The sequence below is a fragment of the Apodemus sylvaticus genome, chromosome 11 (genome assembly GCF_947179515.1).
Source record: "Apodemus sylvaticus chromosome 11, mApoSyl1.1, whole genome shotgun sequence".
In the NCBI taxonomy this organism is placed as follows: domain Eukaryota; kingdom Metazoa; phylum Chordata; class Mammalia; order Rodentia; family Muridae; genus Apodemus; species Apodemus sylvaticus.
This window is the reverse complement of record NC_067482.1, coordinates 78,096,097-78,114,998: the sequence shown is the minus strand read 5'-3', so window position 1 is coordinate 78,114,998 and position 18,902 is coordinate 78,096,097. Positions and strand designations below refer to the sequence as shown.

Below are 18,902 nucleotides of genomic sequence, written 5' to 3'. Positions count from 1 at the left end.
TGGTGAGATTGCTCCATGAGTAAAGGTGCTAACCACAAAGCCTGATGGACCTGCATCTCAGTCCCCAGTGCCCACATAGTGGGAGGAGGGAACTGACCTCCATGTGTTACACACACACACACACACACACACACACACACACACACACACACATGCATGCACACATTTGTATTCACATTCTCTCCTTCTCTAAATACTCATGAATAATTGTTAAATATGTCACCCTTAGCACGGCAGTGGTGGCACTCGCCTTTAATCCCAGCACTTGGGAAGCAGAAGCAGGCAGATTTCTGAGTTCAAGGCCAACCTGATCTACAGAGTGAGTTCCAGGACAGCCAGGGCTACACAGAGAAACCCTGTCTTGAAAAACCAAAAAAGAAAGAAAATAAAGAAAGAAAAAAAAAAAAAAAAGAAATATGTCACCCTTACCATCATGACAGACTTTGAGACCCTGTTCATCCTGTAGAACTAAAATTTTACTTTTAACAAATCATTTGCTTTTTAATGCAATTATGTTTTTATTTGTTACAGGTGGTGTTCCGTTCTACGTCTGCTATGGTTTACATATTTATTCAGATGAGCTGTGAAATGTGGGATTTTGATATTTATGGTACTGTTCCCTAAGTACTGATTGTAACTGGCAATGGAAAGAATTTTCTGTTTTCCTCCAAGTTTGTAGCTCTTGGTAGTCTCTAAAGATGTGTTGTGCTTTCTTGTCAAACCTTTCAGTTCTGTCCTTTTTACTATTATTTTTCTTTTTGTTGTTGTTGTTGTTGCTGTTTGTTTTTTGAGATACGGTCTCCTGTGTCTGATGATGGCCTTGAACTTCCCATTCTCCCATCACCCAAGTGCTGAGATCAGAGGCATTCACTTCCGCCCAGCTTATGCTGTGCTAGAGACTGAACCCTGGGCTCTGTGCTAACTAAGCATGCATTCTACCAAACTGAGATCCAGGCCAGGCTGGATGGTGCATGCCTTGAATCCCAACATTCAGGAGCCAAGAGGCATTCAGCTTTCTGAGAGTTTAAAGCCTGCATAGTCTACATGGCAAATTCCTGTCAGAGCTAGATAGTGAAACCCTGTAATCAAGGATGACCTTGAATTTCTGATTCTCCTGCCTCCCAAGTGCTGTAATTTCAAGCATGCACTACCATGCACAGTACTCTCTGTTTTATTTACTATTAGACATTTTTCATTTATTAATATTTTATGAATATGGGCATGCATACATCCTACATACCCCATGAAGGTGTTTTTGCCCATCAAGCTATCTCACTGGCCCTACAAATTATCTTCTAATACACTTTAAGCACAACTATAAGAAGTATCATATTTGGAGTGTAGGTTGATCTCTTTTCTTGAACACACAATAAATTAACTAGTCATCTGCCTCTTTAAAAATGTGGGTTTTATACCCATGGCTCCAGACACATAGGCAGCAGAGGATGGCCTTGTTGGACATCAAAGGGAGGAGAGGCCCTTGGTCCTGGAAAGGCTTGATGCTGCAGTGTGGGGGAATGCTGGGACAGGGAAGCGGGAGAAGGATGATTGGGGAACAGGGGGAGGGGAGATGGGTTATGAGACTTTTGGGGGGAGGGGAGAATCAGGGAAGGGGACATTTGAAATGTAAATGAAGAATAAAAAAAGGTAAAAAAATAAAATAAAATTTGGGTTTTACCTTGAAGCTGATACTGTAATTATGAGATTATATAATTATGAGAAAGTACAGTCCTATATTTTCTGTGCTACGGAAGCATCTAACCTCCATAATTAAACTTGGCTTGATAGAGTTCAACCCACAGTCCAATGATAGAGTGTTTGTCTAGTATATGCAAGTAGGTCTTCTACATTTTTGTACTTTATACTTTTTTTTTTGTTATTGTTGTTTGTCTTGTTTTGTTTTTGAGGCAAGGTCTGTAGTTCTGGCTGGAACTTGCTGTGTAGAGCAGTCTAGTTCTGAACACAGAGATCCACCTGCCTCTGCCTCTAGTGCTGAGATTTAAGGTGTGTGTCACCACATCTAGTGACTTTGTACTTTAAAAGCTTTGTGATCTTTTACAAAAAATTAAGCAAACCCCATTGGTCCTGTTCATTGACCGCCTCCTCACTGCTTTTCAGGGGATCTGTACTTTGAGAAAGCTGTGAACGGTTTCCTTGCCGACCTGTTTACTAAGTGGAAGGTATGTTTCTTTCTACATTGTCCAATCATCTGGGTGGATCTCACTCACTACATATAAATTTTTTTATTTATTAATAATTTTAATTATTTTAGTTTTTAATTTTTGAGACAGTTTTCATGTAGCCAAGGCTGGTCTCTGACTCCCTGAATAGCCAGTGATGACATTGAACTTCTGATCCTCCTGCCTTAACACAAACTAGGATTGTGGGCGTGCTTTTCTTTTGTCATTCTTTTTCTATTTTAATGTTTTAGTTGTGTCAGTGGGCTATTGGTCAAACTGTCTTCCTTGTTTTTGGGTCTTCTTGAGTATGCTAGATTGGCTGTCCTGGGAACCTCTGGGAGCTCCTGTCCCAGCTGCTCCAGCTTTGGGGTTACAAACATGCACCCCCCCAACTCCCCTCAGCCCCCCACCCCCCATGCCTCCTGGCTCCCCTAGCTTCTACTTACTATTTTTTCAATTAGTTGTTGTGCTTTTGATGTCGTAAGAAATCACTCCTGGAGCTGGAGGGATGACTCAGTGGTTAAGAGCACCAACATGGAAGTTTATAACGGTCTACAACTTCAATTACAAGGGATCTGGCACCCTCATATACACACATGCAGGCAAAAGACCAGTGCACACAAAATAATTCTGGGCATGGTAGTGCACACCTATAATTCCAACATTTGAGATGTAACTCCACTTACGGTATAATCCCAACATTCAAAGGATGAGGCAAGCCTAGTTTAAACTATGTGGTGATAGATAGACAGACAGACAGACAGACAGACAAACAAACAAACTTTTAAGAGTTTAGGGTATTAGCCCTGATATTTAGATCTTTAGCTGACTTCCATGTGTGATATGAACCAAATTCATTTTCTGGTTTTTCTTTTCTTTTTTTTTTTTTTTAAATTTATTTTATATATATGAGTATACTGTCACTTTCTTCAGACACACCAGAAGAGGGTATCAGATAACATTACAGATGGTTGTGAACCACCATGAGGTTGCTGGGAATTGAACTGAGGACATCTGGAAGAATAGTCAGTGTTCTTAACTGCTGAGCCATTTCTTCAGCCCCTTTTTCTTTTTTTAAGATAGGCTTTCTCTGTGTAGCCCTGGCTGTCCTGGAACTAGCATTGTAGACCAGACTGACCTTGAACTCATAGATATCTACCTGCCTTTGCCCTGTGTCTAAGAGCATGTACTACCACTGGCCCACTTGGAGTCATTCTTTTCCATATAGTCAGTTGTCTCAGAACATCTGCTGTATAGTGTATTCTTTCTCCTCTATAGTGGATTTTGTTATTCTTATCTAAGATCACAAGACCACAGAGATATAGGTTGATATATGGACTTTTAACTCAGTTCTATTTATATATGTCTATCCTGATGCCAATATATCCTCAGCCAAATAGTGTGATCACTAGCATTATTTTTCTGTCTGTAATAAGAAATCAAATTCTTAGCCAGGCGGTGGTGGTGCACGCCTGTAATCCCAGAACTCTGGGAGGCAGAGGCAGGCGGATTTCTGAGTTCGAGGCCAGCCTGGTCTACCTGAGTGAGTTCCAGGACAGCCAGGGCTATACAGAGAAACCCTGTCTCGAAAAAACCAAATCTAAAAAACCAAAAAAAAAAAAAAAAAGAAAGAAATCAAATTCTTTATTTTAATTTTAATTTAATTTAATTTTATTTTGGTTTTTTTTGAGACAGGGTTTTTCTGTGTAGCCCTGTCTGTCCTAGAACTCACTTTGAAGACCAGGCTGGCCTCGAACTCAGAAAAAAAATCCGCCTGCCTCTGCCTCCCAAGTGCTGGGATTAAAGGCGTGTGCCACCACTGCCCGCTCTTTATTGTTTTTATAAGACTGTTTATGAGGATCAGATTTTTATTTCTATTAAAAAAAATGGGTATTAGAATTTTGATCCAGCACGCCTTTAATCCCAACACTTGGGAGTCAGAGGCAGGCAAACCTTTGAGTCTGAGACCAGTCTGGTCTACAGAGTGAGTTCCAGGGCAACCAAGGCTACACAGAGAAACTCAGTCTGGAAAAATCTAGGGCTATAGCTCAGTTGGTGCAGTGCTTACCAAGCAGCCAGCCTTGAGTTCAGTGTCTGGCACATGATAACACTGGCAGAAGTGCTGTAATTCTAGCCCTAGGGAGGTGGAGGCATGAGGATCAGGAGTTCAAGGTCATCCTCCTGGGACAAACAAAATGAAACAAAAAAGGTAAATTGACCTTTTAAAAATTGAAGTTCTTTGAAGATACAGATACTGCTCACTTGACTTTCCTACCACATGGAAACATCATTGGGATATATACACTCAGTATTTGAGGTCACAGAGTTTGAAGTAAAACAAAAAGGGTTCTCCTCCAATTAGCTTTTTGTTGTAGTTTCCTTTTCTGCAAAATGGAGATGATGATACTCCTATCTCCTTTTCCACATGGAGTGACTCTGTGTGACATTTTTTCTGTCCATCATAATTAGTAAGAATGCTAGATCTAGAGCATGTGAAGTCCAGTAAACTAATTGGTAACTAAGGAGGTCTGCTCTACCGAAGCAGTGTGCTTCCAGTACTTTGACTTTCACTCAGGAATTTCTGTCAACCTGTGATACAGCCTTGGAAGAATGCTATATTTAGTTGCATTCTTTTATGTCACATGCTGAATTGTATGAGTGTGGTTGGGAGAGAGATGAGGCTGAGCCTGGCAGGAACCGAAACTACACTTGGTGACTCGGTAGATGAGCTACGTGTCATGTCCACCCGTGAGCACCCTGTTCCCAGGGCTTTGGTCCCAGACTTCATGGAAGTATTATTCTTCCTCTTCCAGTTCTCATCCTGCAGTTTATAGGAGAATCTTTGGTCCTTAAAACCACTACTGTGGCCGCTTAGTTCTGACGAATTAAAAATGGGTAGAGATATAATCAACTCTTTTTTGTTTTTTTGGTTTTTTTGGGTTTTTTTTTTTGTTTTTGCTTTGTTTTGGTTTTGGTTTTTTGGATTTGGTTTTTTCTGAGACTGGGTTTCTCTGTGTAGCCCTGACTGTCCTGCAACTCACTCTGTAGACCAGGCTGGCCTCGAACTCAGAAATCCACCTGCCTCTGCGTCCCAGAGTGCTGGGATTACAGGCGTGCGCCACCACCGTCCAGCTTATGATCAATTTCTAATGTTCACTTGACCAAGTTTATGAAGGATTGGATGACAAGAAGCCTTTTTTAATTGTAGCTTTCTAAGCATCTTGCACATTTTTGGACCTCTAAGTAACTTACCTGAAATCAAGCAGTGGTAAGCAAGAAGTGATAGCAGGTCTGACAGCATGCAGTGTTGTGTCTCTTCAGTGTTTCCTACAGTCCCATGAAGCTGTCCAGTACCATGTAGCTGCTGAGCCTCTTAGTATGAATGGATTGCTTCAGTGAAATAAATGATGTAAACTTAAACCCCCCTTTGTATGTGTTCCTGCCTAGGAGAAGAACTGTAGTCATGAAGTGACTGTGGTCCTGTTTTCCAGAACTTTTTATGATGCAAAATCTATCGGTGAGTAACTTTTTCTCATTCATATGTGTATGAATATATACCTAATACATATATACATCTCCCCAGCCCAAAGAAGATAGATTTTTTTAATTCAGTATATTCTTGTTACACAGTCCAAATTTTATCTGTTTGTTTGTCTGTCTCTCTGTCTATTTATTTGATTTTTCTCCTGAGACAAGGTCTCACTATACTCTAGAAATCACTATGTAACTAGGGTGGTCTCAGACTAACAGAGATCTTCCTTCCTCTGCCTCTGTACCATTACTCCTGCTAATTTTAAAATGTTTCATAGACAGGGTCTGGTTACATTTTTAGGCTGACCCTGAATGGCTGTCTGAGGCTTCCGAGCAGCTGGCGTGCCAGCACACATCATTATACTGCCTTCTTTCAGTTATTTTACATTGGGTTCCTCACCGTCATCTCCAGCAATTTATCTTTGTCTTCTTTGCTTTTGTACTTTTTTTTTAAAGATTTATTTATTTTATGTATATGAGTACACTGTAGCTGTACAGATGGTTGTGAGCCACCATGTGGTTGCTGGGAATTGAACTCAGGACCTTCAGATGAGCAGTCAGTGCTCTTAACCACTGAGCCATCTCTCCAGCCCACTTTTGTACTTTTTGCCTTTCCCATCTTTGCTAGGGTGATCAAGTAAAGAGGAAAATAATGCATCTAATTGTAGCTACTATCTGTGTAGCTGCTGAACCTAGTGTATATATGTATATATATACATATATATGTGTGTATGTATATATATATATATATATGTATGTATGTGTGTGTGTGTATATATATATATATTAGTATATAGTAGTAACTTGTCTAATAAATTGATGTATATGTAAGATGGCTGGGCTATGATACTATCTAAAAAACCTGCATAATAAATACACAGTTGTATTTCCTTATTTACTTAGTGTCTTGGGTTGTTTGTTTGTTTGTTTGTTTGTTTTAAAGGCAGGGTCTCACTGTGTAGCCTTGGCTGTCCTCGAACTTGCTTTGTAGACCAGGCTGGCCACAAACTCATAGAGATCTGCCTATTTCTGCCTCACAAGTGCTGGGATTAAAGGCATATGCTAGGTGGAGAGATGGCTCAGTGGTTAAGAGCACTGACTGCTCTTCCAGAGATCCTGAGTTCAATTCCAAGCAACCACATGGTGGCTTACAACCATCTGTAATGGGATACAATTCCCTCTTCTGGTGTGTCTGAAGACAGCTACATAAAATAAAAAAATAAATTAAAAAAAAAAATTAAAGGCATGTGTTGCCACTCCTGGCTTTTTTTTTTTTGATATCAGATCTTTAAGGCAAAAGAGTAATCCAACAGCAAGGTAAAAATCTCTTTTCAATATGATCTGTATAGTGAATTTTCTTTATTTCAGATGAATTTCCTGAAGTAAACCGAGCTTCAATTCAACAGGATCACAAAGGGAGATTCTATGAGGACTTTTACAAGTATGTTTTGATATTTTTCGGTGTCTTTGACTTATTTATTGGTTATTTCCTCCCAACTTAAAGAACTTACTCAGACTTCATCAATTTTCCGTTCCTGTACTTGTAAAATTTTAGGATACAAAATAATACATTTTGTTTAGAATTTTTATTTGTTTTTGCTTTTATTAAACTTTTTTTTTTTAGCCCTAGCTGTCCTGGAACTCACTCTGTAGACCAGGCTGACCTCGAACTCAGAAATCTGCCTGCCTCTGCCTCCCAGTACTGTGATTAAAGGCGTGCACCACCATTGCCAGACCTGTTTTTGCTTTTTTGAACAGTGTCTAACTATTTAGCTCAGGTTCGTCTGGAAGTCACTGTATAAACCAGGCTAGTCTTGAACTTGTACCATTCCTTGTTTCTGCTTCCACAGTGCTAGGGTTTTAGGTGTGAACCATTACAGCTTTCCAAATTATTATTATTATTATTATTATTTTTTTTTGTGAAAAATCTTAGCCTTCAAAACCTACTGTATCAGTAGGTAATATGAAAACTTTGGGTGTTCAGTGTCTGCATTTGCAGTTAATATCTCTTGCCATATTTGCTTTTCCTGCTTTTGGTTAGATTTTATCTTAAAATAATTTATAGATCTTTTACATTTTTATTCCTATGTAAAATAAGATAATTTTATATTTAATCATATCATTTAACAAAATTAACAATGACTCTAATCTTACCCACTTATCTGATCTTTTTTATAGTTTCTTAATTGTGTGTTAATATAACTTTATCCGTGTATGTCAGGGCATACATGTGTATTTGTGAGAGTCTGTGTGTGAGTGTGCATGTGGAGGCCAGAGGTCAGCATTGGGCATCTTTCTTGATTTCTTTCACTTCCTTTTTTGAGACAGGGCATCTTTCACTGAACTTGGAGTTTGCTGAGTGGGCTGGCCGTTGAGTTCAGGGATCCGTCTGTCTGTCATTCTCCACTGCTGGGGTTACAGATATACACAGTCATTGCCTGGCTTCTCCATCAGTGCAGGGTATCTAGGCTGTCAGGCATGGAAGCAGGCTCTTTGCCTACTAGGGTTGAGTGATTGGTACACAGAAGCTTTGCTGTCTTATTCTGTCCTGTAGTGTGTGTGTGTGTGTGTGTGTGTGTGTGTGTGTGTGTGTGAGTATGTGTGCATGTGTTGTGTTCACATTTGTATACGCTCATGAAGAGGCTAGAAGTCAACATTAGGGGTATCTTTCTGAAGCATTTTCTTCCTTACTTTTATTTTTTTATATCATTGTGATTATTTAAGACAGTTTTTTTTTTAAAAGATCTTGGCTGGAATTCACTGATCACGCTGACCTCAAACTCTGCGAGATCTACCTGACTTTGTCTCCTGAGTGCTAAAATTAATGGCGTATGCCAATCATGGTTTGCCTTAGTTTTATTCTTTTTGTTTGTTTGTTTTGTTTTTTTCAAGACAGGGATTCTCTGTGTAGCCCTGGCTGTCCTGGAGCTCACTCTGTAGACCAGGCTGGCCTTGAACTCAGAAATCCACCTGCCTCTGCCTCCCAAGTGCTGGGATTACAGGCGTGCGCCACCACCCTGCTTATTCTTAAGATTCCAAAAATTGACTTACTCCCTCATGTATGTTATGTACCTTGGTGTCTTGCTTGCATGATGTCTGTGTGAGGGCGTCAGATCTCCTGGAACTGGAGTTAGAGACAGTTGTGAGCTGCCGTGTAGGTGCTGGGAATTGAACCTGGGTCCTCTGGAAGAGCATCCTGTGCTTTAAGCTGATGAGCCATCTCTCCAGCCCTGATTTCCTTGTTTATGGCGTGTGTGCCTGTACTCAAGGGAACACTTTGTTGAGGTCAGAGGACAGCTTGTAGTGTTTGTTTCCTCTTTCTACCTTGTAGGTCCCTGAGGTAAACATCAGGCACTGGGCCAGGTGCCTTTTATTTATTTTTTTGTTTGTTTGTTTGTTTGTTTGTTTTTTGTTTTGTTTTGTTTTGTTTTTTTGAGACAGGGTTTCTCTGTGTAGCCCTGGCTGTCCTGGAACTCACTTTGTAGATCAGGCTAGCCTCGAACTCAGAAATCAACCTGCCTCTGCCTCCCAAGTGCTACCAGGTGCCTTTTAATGAACCACTTTGTTTATTTGTCTTTTTGGTTTGAGACAGGGTCTTTCTCTGTAGCCCTGGCTGGCCTAGAATTCCCTATATAGACAAGGCTGAGACTCTGCCTCCTGAGTGCTGGGATCAAAGCTTGGAATACTATACCGAGAGTGTTTTATTTTTGACCAAGTAACCCTGGCTGGTCTGAAACTGACTATGTTGACCAACCTGTCCTGAACTTGTGGCTGTACCTCCTAAGTCCCCAGTCCTTGAATGGTAGGCATGTTCGTCTCTTCATCCCCTGCTTACTTCTCAGCATTAATCACACTATCCTTCTTCCTTGAAACTTTGTAATGAGCCCAATAGCATGGATGTAACAGGTGCTTGATTTCACCTTCATGATAATATCCTTTCAGAGTGGTGGTGCAGAATGAGAGAAGAGAAGAGTGGACTTCACTCCTTGTGACCATTAAAAAACTCTTCATCCAGTATCCAGTGTTGGTGCGGCTGGAACAGGCAGGTACTGCACCTGTGTGTCAGAGCTGATTTCCTGGCTTTCCTTTTTTGGGGAATTGGGTATGTGGTTCAAGACACACTTTCTCTGTGTAACAGCCATGGCTGTCCTGGAACTCACTCTGGACCAGACTGGCCTGGAACTCAGAACCAACTACCTCTGCCTTCTGTGTGCTGGGATTAAAAGTGTGAGCCTCCACCACCTAGCACCTTCCTGGTAGTTTTCAAGAGATCGTCTTTGATGAAATGTTTTTCCTTGTTGATATCTTCTGCTTCAGGGGGCTTTCCTCAAGGAGACAATTCTACCTCAGCACAAGGAAACTACCTAGAGGCCATCAACTTGTCGTTTAATGGTGAGTAAGGACACGCTAAGCGACCTTTTCCTTTCCATGTGGCCATACACAGCTCATTGCTGATACCCAGACAGCCAGACCTGGTCGCCCTCTTCCTAGTTACACTTCAGACTGACTGAAAGCAGTACATCCTGATCGGGTGGTCATAATGACTGCTGTTTGGCTCATAGGCCTTCTATTGGAGAATCAGCTCAGTGTGTTCATCTGCCTCTGTGGTGAGGAGCTGGCAGGACTCCTGCCTGGTGGGTTTTAGTTTTGGGTTTTGGGGTTTTTTTTCTACAGGCTGTGTTTTTATTTTTCATACCCTCTCTTAACCGATTTTAGGGGTTTTTTCTTTTTGCTTTTTGAAAGAAAATACATATAATCTTGGGTGTGGCGCCTGAGGAGGGAGAATGATAAGCATGAGGGATAGAGACCATAAGCTACTAGAGAGCCCCTGCCTCAAAAGCCAGAGCAAAACATGGGGTTAGTGAGACACTTAGTATAGCTGCCTGAAATCAAGTTGAGGGCTTAGGTTTGAGCCCTGAGATCTTAGAAAAAAAAAAAAGGATTCCTGCAAGTTGTCCTCTGATCTCCACCCACGTGCAGTTAGAAGAATGCATATCCCCCCAACACAATAAAAATTCAATTAAAAAAATTAAAAACAAAACCAGAAAAAGTGCATATGCTATATTGTTAAAATTCAAGTAGAGAAGGATGGTATAATAAGTAAAAACAAGGTACACTCCATCAGTCCTGTTGTAAGAAGAGACAGTGACTGTGGTGTAACCTCTTCCTAAGGATTGTCCCTATATATATGTGGTAGCTGAGGTACCGTTATTTGCCAACGGAAAAGGAAATTTAAAGTAAAGATTCAGGCAGGTCTTTTCAAGGAAGATATAGACCTTGGTAGCTCTGAGAAACAGAGCAGTAGGAATTCCTCAGTGAACCTGTCTCTGCTGTATTTCCAAATACAGACTATGGGGAAAGACTATGGTAGCCATGAGCAGAACTAGCTGGAGGTGGAAGGGCTGATGCGTTTTCACTTCATGTTACCTTTCCAGGAGTCATACGCAGGTGCTAGGGGATTTTAGAATATGTTACACTTTAGAGTGGTATCCCGGTGCTAGGGAATTCTAGAGCACAGGGTAGCTATTGCTACTATTCTTGTAATATTTGACTTGCCACACCCCCTCCCCAAGACAGGGTTTCTCTGTGTAGCCCTGACTGTCCTGGAACTCACTTTGTAGACCAGGCTGGCCTTAAACTCAGAAACCCGCCGGCCTCTGCCTCCCAAGTGCTGGGATTAAAGGTGAGCACCACCACTACCTGGCAATATTTGACTTTCAAAATATTTTCATAGCATGAATTATTTCAGGAACAAAAATTTGTATGTATGATAAAACCCTTGATCTCTATATTAAATATTGTGTTAAACCGATGTTTGGGGGCTGGCGGGATAGCTCAGTGGACAGAGGTGCTTGTCCCTCAACCTGATGACCTGACTTTGGTTCCTTGGAATGTAGCCATTTGAATGTACACACAGAAAACAAGTAAATATAAAGCATCGTATTTGCTTCTTGGAGCTTTCAGATAGACTCCTTGATGGATGATGTAAGTTTATGAGATAAATTAAGCACTTACAGCTGTATAGGCATCAGTGAAGGCAAGTCATACAGAGTAAAGTGAAGGACTTGTTTTTAAGACATTGCAGAAGTCAAAGGGAAAATATAAATGTGTGTATGACTTGGTAAAATTCAGGTTGGAGTGATTGGAATGTATGCTAAGTGCTCTGAAAGCACAGAGATGCTTGCTTGTGCTGGCTTCTGAAAAGCTGTGGCATCATCACTGAGGGGAATTTTGTTTTCTTTTAAGTGTTTGACAAGCACTATATCAACCGAAACTTTGACCGAACTGGGCAGATGTCTGTGGTGATCACACCAGGGGTGGGTGTCTTTGAAGTGGACCGCCTCCTCATGATCTTGACCAAGCAGCGGATGATTGATAATGGTAATGGTTCTTGTCTTCTGCTGTCTCCCTGTGTTGATAGCCTGAGTCGTCCTAGAATCATTGAGTTTTCAGTGTCTTCTTAGAATATGGAGGGCTTTGCAAAGGAATCCAGGATGTCACTAGAATTTAATAGTGGAGGCCTTGCTTGTCTTCTTATAGATCTTCTGGGTAATCAGTGTCTAACCTAAAGCACAGTAGAGGAAAAGCAAATGCATGTATTTTTAAGTTTAAATTGCAGCCTCATACCAGCCCAGTTCAGTAATCCCATTCAGACTGCGCTAACAGACCGGAGCACTTACTCCTGCGCGTGTCCCCTCTTCTCAACTTTCTTCATCCTTCCCTTGTAGGAATTGGTGTGGACTTAGTGTGCATGGGAGAGCAGCCATTACATGCTGTGCCGTTATTCAAGGTAATAGAATTTGGATTCTTTTCTGAAGACCAGTTGAAGAATAATTAAACTAGAAAGACTGGAGCAGTTCTTAGCCAGCTTATTTGCTATGTCATCTGTGTCCTGGCATTTTCTCTTGCAGCTACACAACCGGAGTGTTCCGAGGGATTCTCGGCTGGGTGATGATTATAATATTCCTCACTGGATAAACCACAGGTGGGTATGAGCTTGAATGGAAGACAAATGTTTTCAATGGTTTCCGTGGTGTGGGCTCTTTCAATTTGTTATTGTTTTGTTTTGTGAAATGGTCTCTGTGTTGTCCATCCTCAAACTCATGGCAGTCCTGCCTCAGACTCCGGAATACTGGGATCATATCCTGAGCCACCCAAATCTGCCTTATTAATTAATAATTAATTAATTGGTTGTACTGTTTTAAAAAATATTTACTTTTATTTCTATATGCATATGCCATTTGTATATGAGTACACACAAAGGCCAGGCAAAAGTGCTGATCATCTGGAGCTAGAGTTACAGGTGGTTGAGAGCCACCTGATGTAGGCTCTGGGAACCAAACGCAGGTCCTCTAATCACTGGACTATCTCTCTAGCCTCCCCTAGGGCTTAATGCAGAGTGGGCAATTGCTCTCTCCTAGGCCTGAAAATCCACTTCTTTAGACCATTATTTTTTTTTCCTTTTTTATTTTGTTCTTAAGTCACAAAATCATTTCTATAGTCTTTGTTTGGATCTCAAGATGTAGAAGTAAAAAAGTTTTAGTGCTCTCTACTATCGCATGGCAAGGCGTGATGTGCCGGGATCTTCGGGAGCGGGAGACAGTGGTCCTTAAACCACTACTCTATATGTGCTTGATCTGATTCTCAAGAGCACTGGTTAAGGACTAATGTGACTGACCCCACAGTCTTCTCTCCTGCCACCGTTTCTTCTTTCTTTTCTTTTAAAGATTTATTTGTTTGTTTATGTTATACACATGAATACACTGTAACTGTCTTCAGACACACCAGAAGAATGTGTCTGACACACCACACCACATCCCATTACAGATGGTTGTGAGCCACCATGTGGTTGCTGGGGGGAATTTATCTCAGGACCTCTGCAGGAGCAGTCAGGGCTCTTAACCACTGAGCCCTCTCTCCAGCCCTTCCCTTTCTTACTGTGGGTAGCAGACACCCTCACCTCACCTTCAGAACTAATTTTTTTAAACCTATGGTGTCTCGGGCTTGTCGTTTCCTTGAAGGGTCTTTCTTTCAAGGCCAACCTCTTCTCTGTGACTCCCTCCCTGCCAACTCCCTCTCTCGCCTGTCGTTCGTCATAGGCTTCACAAGGGACGGCCTACTTGCCTATGCCTCCAGCTCAATAGAACCTTCTATTTTGACTTTTATAGCATATTTTTAAAAAATTATCACCACACTTATTTATTTACGTGTCTGTGCCATGGCATGCTTGTGGAAGTCAGAGGACGAATTGTAAGATTTTGTTCCTTCCCTCCTTTCACCATGTAGCTCCTGGAGATCAGACTCAGGTCCTCAGGCTTGTTGGCAAGTGTGTTCAGCTATCACCGAGCAGTCTTGCTTGTCCTGGCTTCTATAGTATTCAGGTTACAAAATATACTAGAGAGCAGCTTGGAAACTCATTACAAATACAGATGTTAGCCTTGCTTATGTGTCTTTTATCCTTGTAAAAAGCTGTGTTCCTATTGGCTCAGTGATTGTTGCTAGCCACGTTTAGTTATTCATAGGCAAAGAACCAGAAATGAGCAAGGGTTACTTGTTTATCCATCTCTGTAATTATAATGTGGCTCCACTACAATTATCTTGATCAAAGAATGTCCCTTATTATTTATTTAATAAATATTTTTCGTATACTTTTTTTTTTGATATTTTCTTTATTTACATTTCAAATGTCATCCCCTTTCCTGGTTTCTTCCCCTCTCTGAAACCCCTCAATCCTATCCCTCCTCCCTCTGCTTCTATGAGAGTGTTCCTCCACTCACCCACCTACTCCCGCCTCCCCATCCTCAATTCCCCTACACTGGGGCATCTATCAGAACAGTCATAGCATTGATAGCTCAGCCCGTGGGAGCTCTGGTTGGTTGACATTGTTGTTCTCCCTGCGGGTCGCAAACCCTTCAGCTCTCTCAGTCCTTTCTCTAGCTCCTCCACTGGGGACCCAGTGAATATTATTTATTATTTATTGTAATAGTTATTTTCCAAGAGCCTATAAAATATTGTCTAGCTGGTATTTTATTTTTTTTTTGACAAAGGGTCTTGCTATATAGCCAAGTTGACCTCAAACTTTTGATTGTTCCACCTTAGCAATGTTAATGTTAAAGCCATAAGCCACCATAGACAGCATAGATATTATACTTTAAAAAAAAAAAAACTTTATTGGAGGGCAAACTAGGAGAAGGACAATGATCGGACTGTGAAAAAATAAAAGTAATTAAAAAAAAAAAAAAACAACTTTATTGGTCTGGAGAGATAGCTCAGTGGTTAAGAACACTGCTTTTCCAGAGGTCCTGAGTTCAAATCCAACCATCCATATGGTATTTCACAATCATCTGTAATGGGATGAGATGTGTGTCTGAAGATAGCTACGGGATACTTGTATCAATAAAACAAATAAATCTTTAAAGAGTTAAAACATAATCCCAAACTTTATTTATATGGGCCTTTTGCCTACATGTGCACCACATGCTTGCTTTGTGTCCTCAAAGGTCAGAAGAGGGTGTCGAGTGCCCTAAAACTGGAGCTACAGATTATGAGCAATCCTGTGGAAGCAAGGAATCAAACCTGGGTTCCCTGGAAGAACAGTCAGAATTCTTAAGCCCCAAGCCATCTCTCCAGCCCTATTTTGTGGTCTTCAGCTCTAAAGAAAAAAATAGAGAGCAGGAAAAGATTGATTCAGTGTGGCAGGCAGCACTAGGAAGATAGGCAAAGAGATCCAGAAGACCCCTCAACTCCATTTTTAAGGTTCTAAAGTGAGATCAGAACTTAATAGAAGACCAAGGGTATACACGTCTAAACAGTGCTGGTGAAGATGTGGTCCCACCCACCACTGCGCCATCAGTGGCTGTAGGCTGTCCTGTAGGATGGCTTCACAGATTGGGAAAACTAAGTGCAGTCTCTTTCCAGGACACAAGTCCCACGCTGGCTAGCAGCCTTTCCTCCTCCAGCATGCAATTTCTGGGGAATTCCCAGGTCTTTAAAGTCTGTTGTTTCAATAGTCTCAGGTTGAGAGACACAAGTGCCTCTTTAGAATATTTTCATTTCTGCCAGCACAGTTACAACAGTAAGTACCTTTATCTCCTGAGCCATCTTGCTGACCTTTTTATTTGTAATTTTTTAATACATTTCTATTCAGTTATCAATTCGAAATCTCGATTGAAAACCACATACTTCATGATTTTGAGTTTAGTTTAGGAAAGATAAAAGGTAACTATAGAATATATAGAAAGAATGTATTTCAGTTAAATTTCTGCATTTTTCTCAAATTTTACTTTATAGTAACTTGGAAGATTCCCCAATTCCCACTTTATTTTTCATGCTACACTGGTGTTCTGGTTCCATTATGATGCAGCATAGAACCACATATGAAGGACTTTTAAATCCAAGAATTTGGTGGGACTGACACCTCCTTTTCACATTTTATTGTGAGCCTTGCCAAAACAGAACAGAACAGAACAAAGGAAACAAAGAAAAATCCTGAAACCCGAAAGAAAATTGTGATATTAGAGTGTTTATGACCCTGGAAAATAGCCATTTCATGGTTCAACTTAATAGAAATCCATCTTTCTGTCTCTTGTAACTTTCTAACTTATCTCTCTGGTGTGTGTATTCATGCGTACGTGCATTGGTATGTGTATATGAGTGCACATATGTATCACTTTGAACACATTAATAATAGACTCAGAATACCCAAAATATATCAGTGCTGCATTATGATTAAGAAATTTAAAAGCATTATCCCTTAGTGTAATGTAACCAAGGTTGAGCCAACGTTTGAATCCTGCTTTTCTTCCTGTGTCTTCTGTTTGCTGTAATAATCTGAATCTGTGCCTGCCTGAATGTGAGTCCCATTGTGTGTGTGTTTCTTTGTGTTCCTAACAAAGCACGTTGCTCTCTCTTTTATTGAACAGCACAGAACATACCACATGGGGAAGGAATGAGGGGCGCTTTATAGAAATCTTTAACAGAACTTTTAAAGGGATTACGTCATTGGGTCCAACTGACCCAGATAACAAGGAAACAAATGTTATCAAGCAATATCTGCACATTGTCTTCAACATTTATGGTGGATATTCATTCGTTTTATAAGGTTGCTTTCAATCTATTTTTGCTGTTTCTAGCACTTATTACCCAGTCTCACTCACATACACACTCACTTACGGGTCAGGGCAAGCAAGACTACATAATTTAAGATTATGTATTTAGATAGTTTAGATTGTAAAGGTTCCACAGAGCGCCAGCCCTCCTAGAACTGCCTGTGTTCCCTAAGTGCTGGATGAACGACATGCACCACCATGCCTCTCAGCATCGTTCTCTTAGAGGCAAAAAGTTCCAGCCTTTTAGAGCGTGAGATATTTGTATGTTGTATTGGTACACGTGTGTTTTGGTGTGTATATATCTATATGTACATACTTGTGGAGAGCAAATGTCAAAATTTAGTATGTCTTTTTTCCTGGAGCCATTCACTTTTTTTTTTTTTGAGACAGGGTCTGTCATTGTCCTGGAGCTTTCCCAAGTAGGCCAGGCTGGCCCTCGAGGTAGGCCCAGGCTGTCTCCCTGCTGCTGGGATTGCAAGTGCACAGCCTACACTCTTGAGTTCCTTTGTGCTCAGTGTGCCATAAGATTGTTCCCATGGCCTGTCAGTTATCTGCAGCAGCTGCTGCTGCTACTTCTATTCTGTTGTTTTGCTTTCTGAAACATGGTCTCACTTTGTAGCTGTGGCTGCCCTGGAACTCACCATGTAGACCAGACTGCCTTGAGCTCACAGAGATACACCTTGGTTCCCATGTATTAGACCATACCTGGCTTCATTTTTATTTTTTGTTTGTTTGTAGTCAGAGATTCTCTAGAAGTCTGAGCTGGGGCAACATCCCAAACATTATTTATGAGTTTATAATGTAGAAAGAAAAGAGAATACAGGAAGGTCCCAAAGAATAGAAAGGAAGTAGTACTGTGTCTGTGTGTTCAGCACTCTGGTGTAGTACTCTCGACTTAACATGGGTTTATGACATGGTTGTATTAACATCATGTTTAGAAAGATTGGGATTTAATGGTTTCAGCTACCTTTTTTTGAACACTTAACCTTTTTCCTGTTTTTGTTTGTTTTGTTTTGTTTAACTTAAGTATCGATCAGTGAATGGATGCTAAGAACTTCCTGTGGACCTAACTATTTACCCAACATCAGGATGAAAGTACCCTGATATAAAGCGCTCTCGCCCCTTCCCTTCCCGACCTAGAAGATTCTGATCTAGTTAGCAGTTAGGACTAATGCACACTTAAGAGTGAGCATATGGCATGTGGGGAGAAAGGGCCAGAGCAGCAATTGAAATCATTGCTGTTGTTGAAGTTGGAATTAAAATTTTTTACTATTATTATTGGTTGTTGTTATTGTTTGAGACAAAGTCTCACTATGTAGCCTTGGCTAGCTGAGACTTTGCTATGTAGACAGCCTGGCCTCTTTCTTTCTTTCTTTCTTTCTTTCCCCCCCCCCCCCCCCCGAGACAGGGTTTCTCTGTGTAGCCCTGGCTGTCCTGGAACTCACTCTGTAGACCAGGCTGGCCTCGAACTCAGAAATCCACCTGCCTCTGCCTCCCAAGTGCTGGGATTAAAGACGTGCACCACCACTACCCGCCTCAGCCTGGCCTCTTAATTCATAAAGATCTACCTGCCTTTGCCTCCAGAGTGTGACCTTGCTTGGCTTTAGTGTGTGTGTGTGTGTGTGTGTGTGTGTGTGTGTGTGTGTGTGTGTGTGTGTGTGTGTTTAAGAGTGTGGTATATGTGGAGGCCAGAAGATGGCTTTTGGAAGTTGATTTTCTCCTCCACCATAGGTTGCCAGAGATCACATCAGGTTCTCTAGTGAGAAGATTTGTGAACCTAAAACAAAACCAAGCGCAGGTGTGCTGAGCTCACCTGGATTGCACTTTGTCTTAAGGTTTAGATTAATGAAGCCTGTATACTAGGGGACATCTTTAATCGCAGCCCTCAGAAGGTAGGGGCAGGCGGGTCTGAGTATGAGAACAGTTTGGACCACCCAGAAAAACCCTGTCTTGAAAAACAAAGCGTAACATTGAGACTGGAGAGATGACTCAGTGGTTAAGATCACTGGCTGCTCTTCTAGGGGACCTGGGTTCAATTCCTAGCACCCACGTGGCAGCTTACAAGTGCCTATAACTCAAGTTC

General features: G+C 41.2%; 1 protein-coding gene across 14 annotated transcripts in view; it reads left to right on the top strand.

Annotated features, from left to right (window-relative positions):
• Depdc5 (DEP domain containing 5, GATOR1 subcomplex subunit) overlaps positions 1 to 18,902 on the top strand; it is a 123,511-nt gene that overhangs the window by 26,496 nt on the left and 78,113 nt on the right. For all 14 annotated transcript variants that reach the window (XM_052198164.1, XM_052198163.1, XM_052198162.1 and 11 more), the window contains 9 exons: positions 532 to 610; positions 2,119 to 2,180; positions 5,628 to 5,697; positions 7,080 to 7,152; positions 9,654 to 9,757; positions 10,029 to 10,103; positions 11,958 to 12,092; positions 12,440 to 12,501; positions 12,623 to 12,696. In XM_052198164.1, coding sequence (XP_052054124.1) covers positions 532 to 610; positions 2,119 to 2,180; positions 5,628 to 5,697; positions 7,080 to 7,152; positions 9,654 to 9,757; positions 10,029 to 10,103; positions 11,958 to 12,092; positions 12,440 to 12,501; positions 12,623 to 12,696 — 734 coding nt within the window. The remainder of the gene's footprint in view (positions 1 to 531; positions 611 to 2,118; positions 2,181 to 5,627; positions 5,698 to 7,079; positions 7,153 to 9,653; positions 9,758 to 10,028; positions 10,104 to 11,957; positions 12,093 to 12,439; positions 12,502 to 12,622; positions 12,697 to 18,902) is intronic.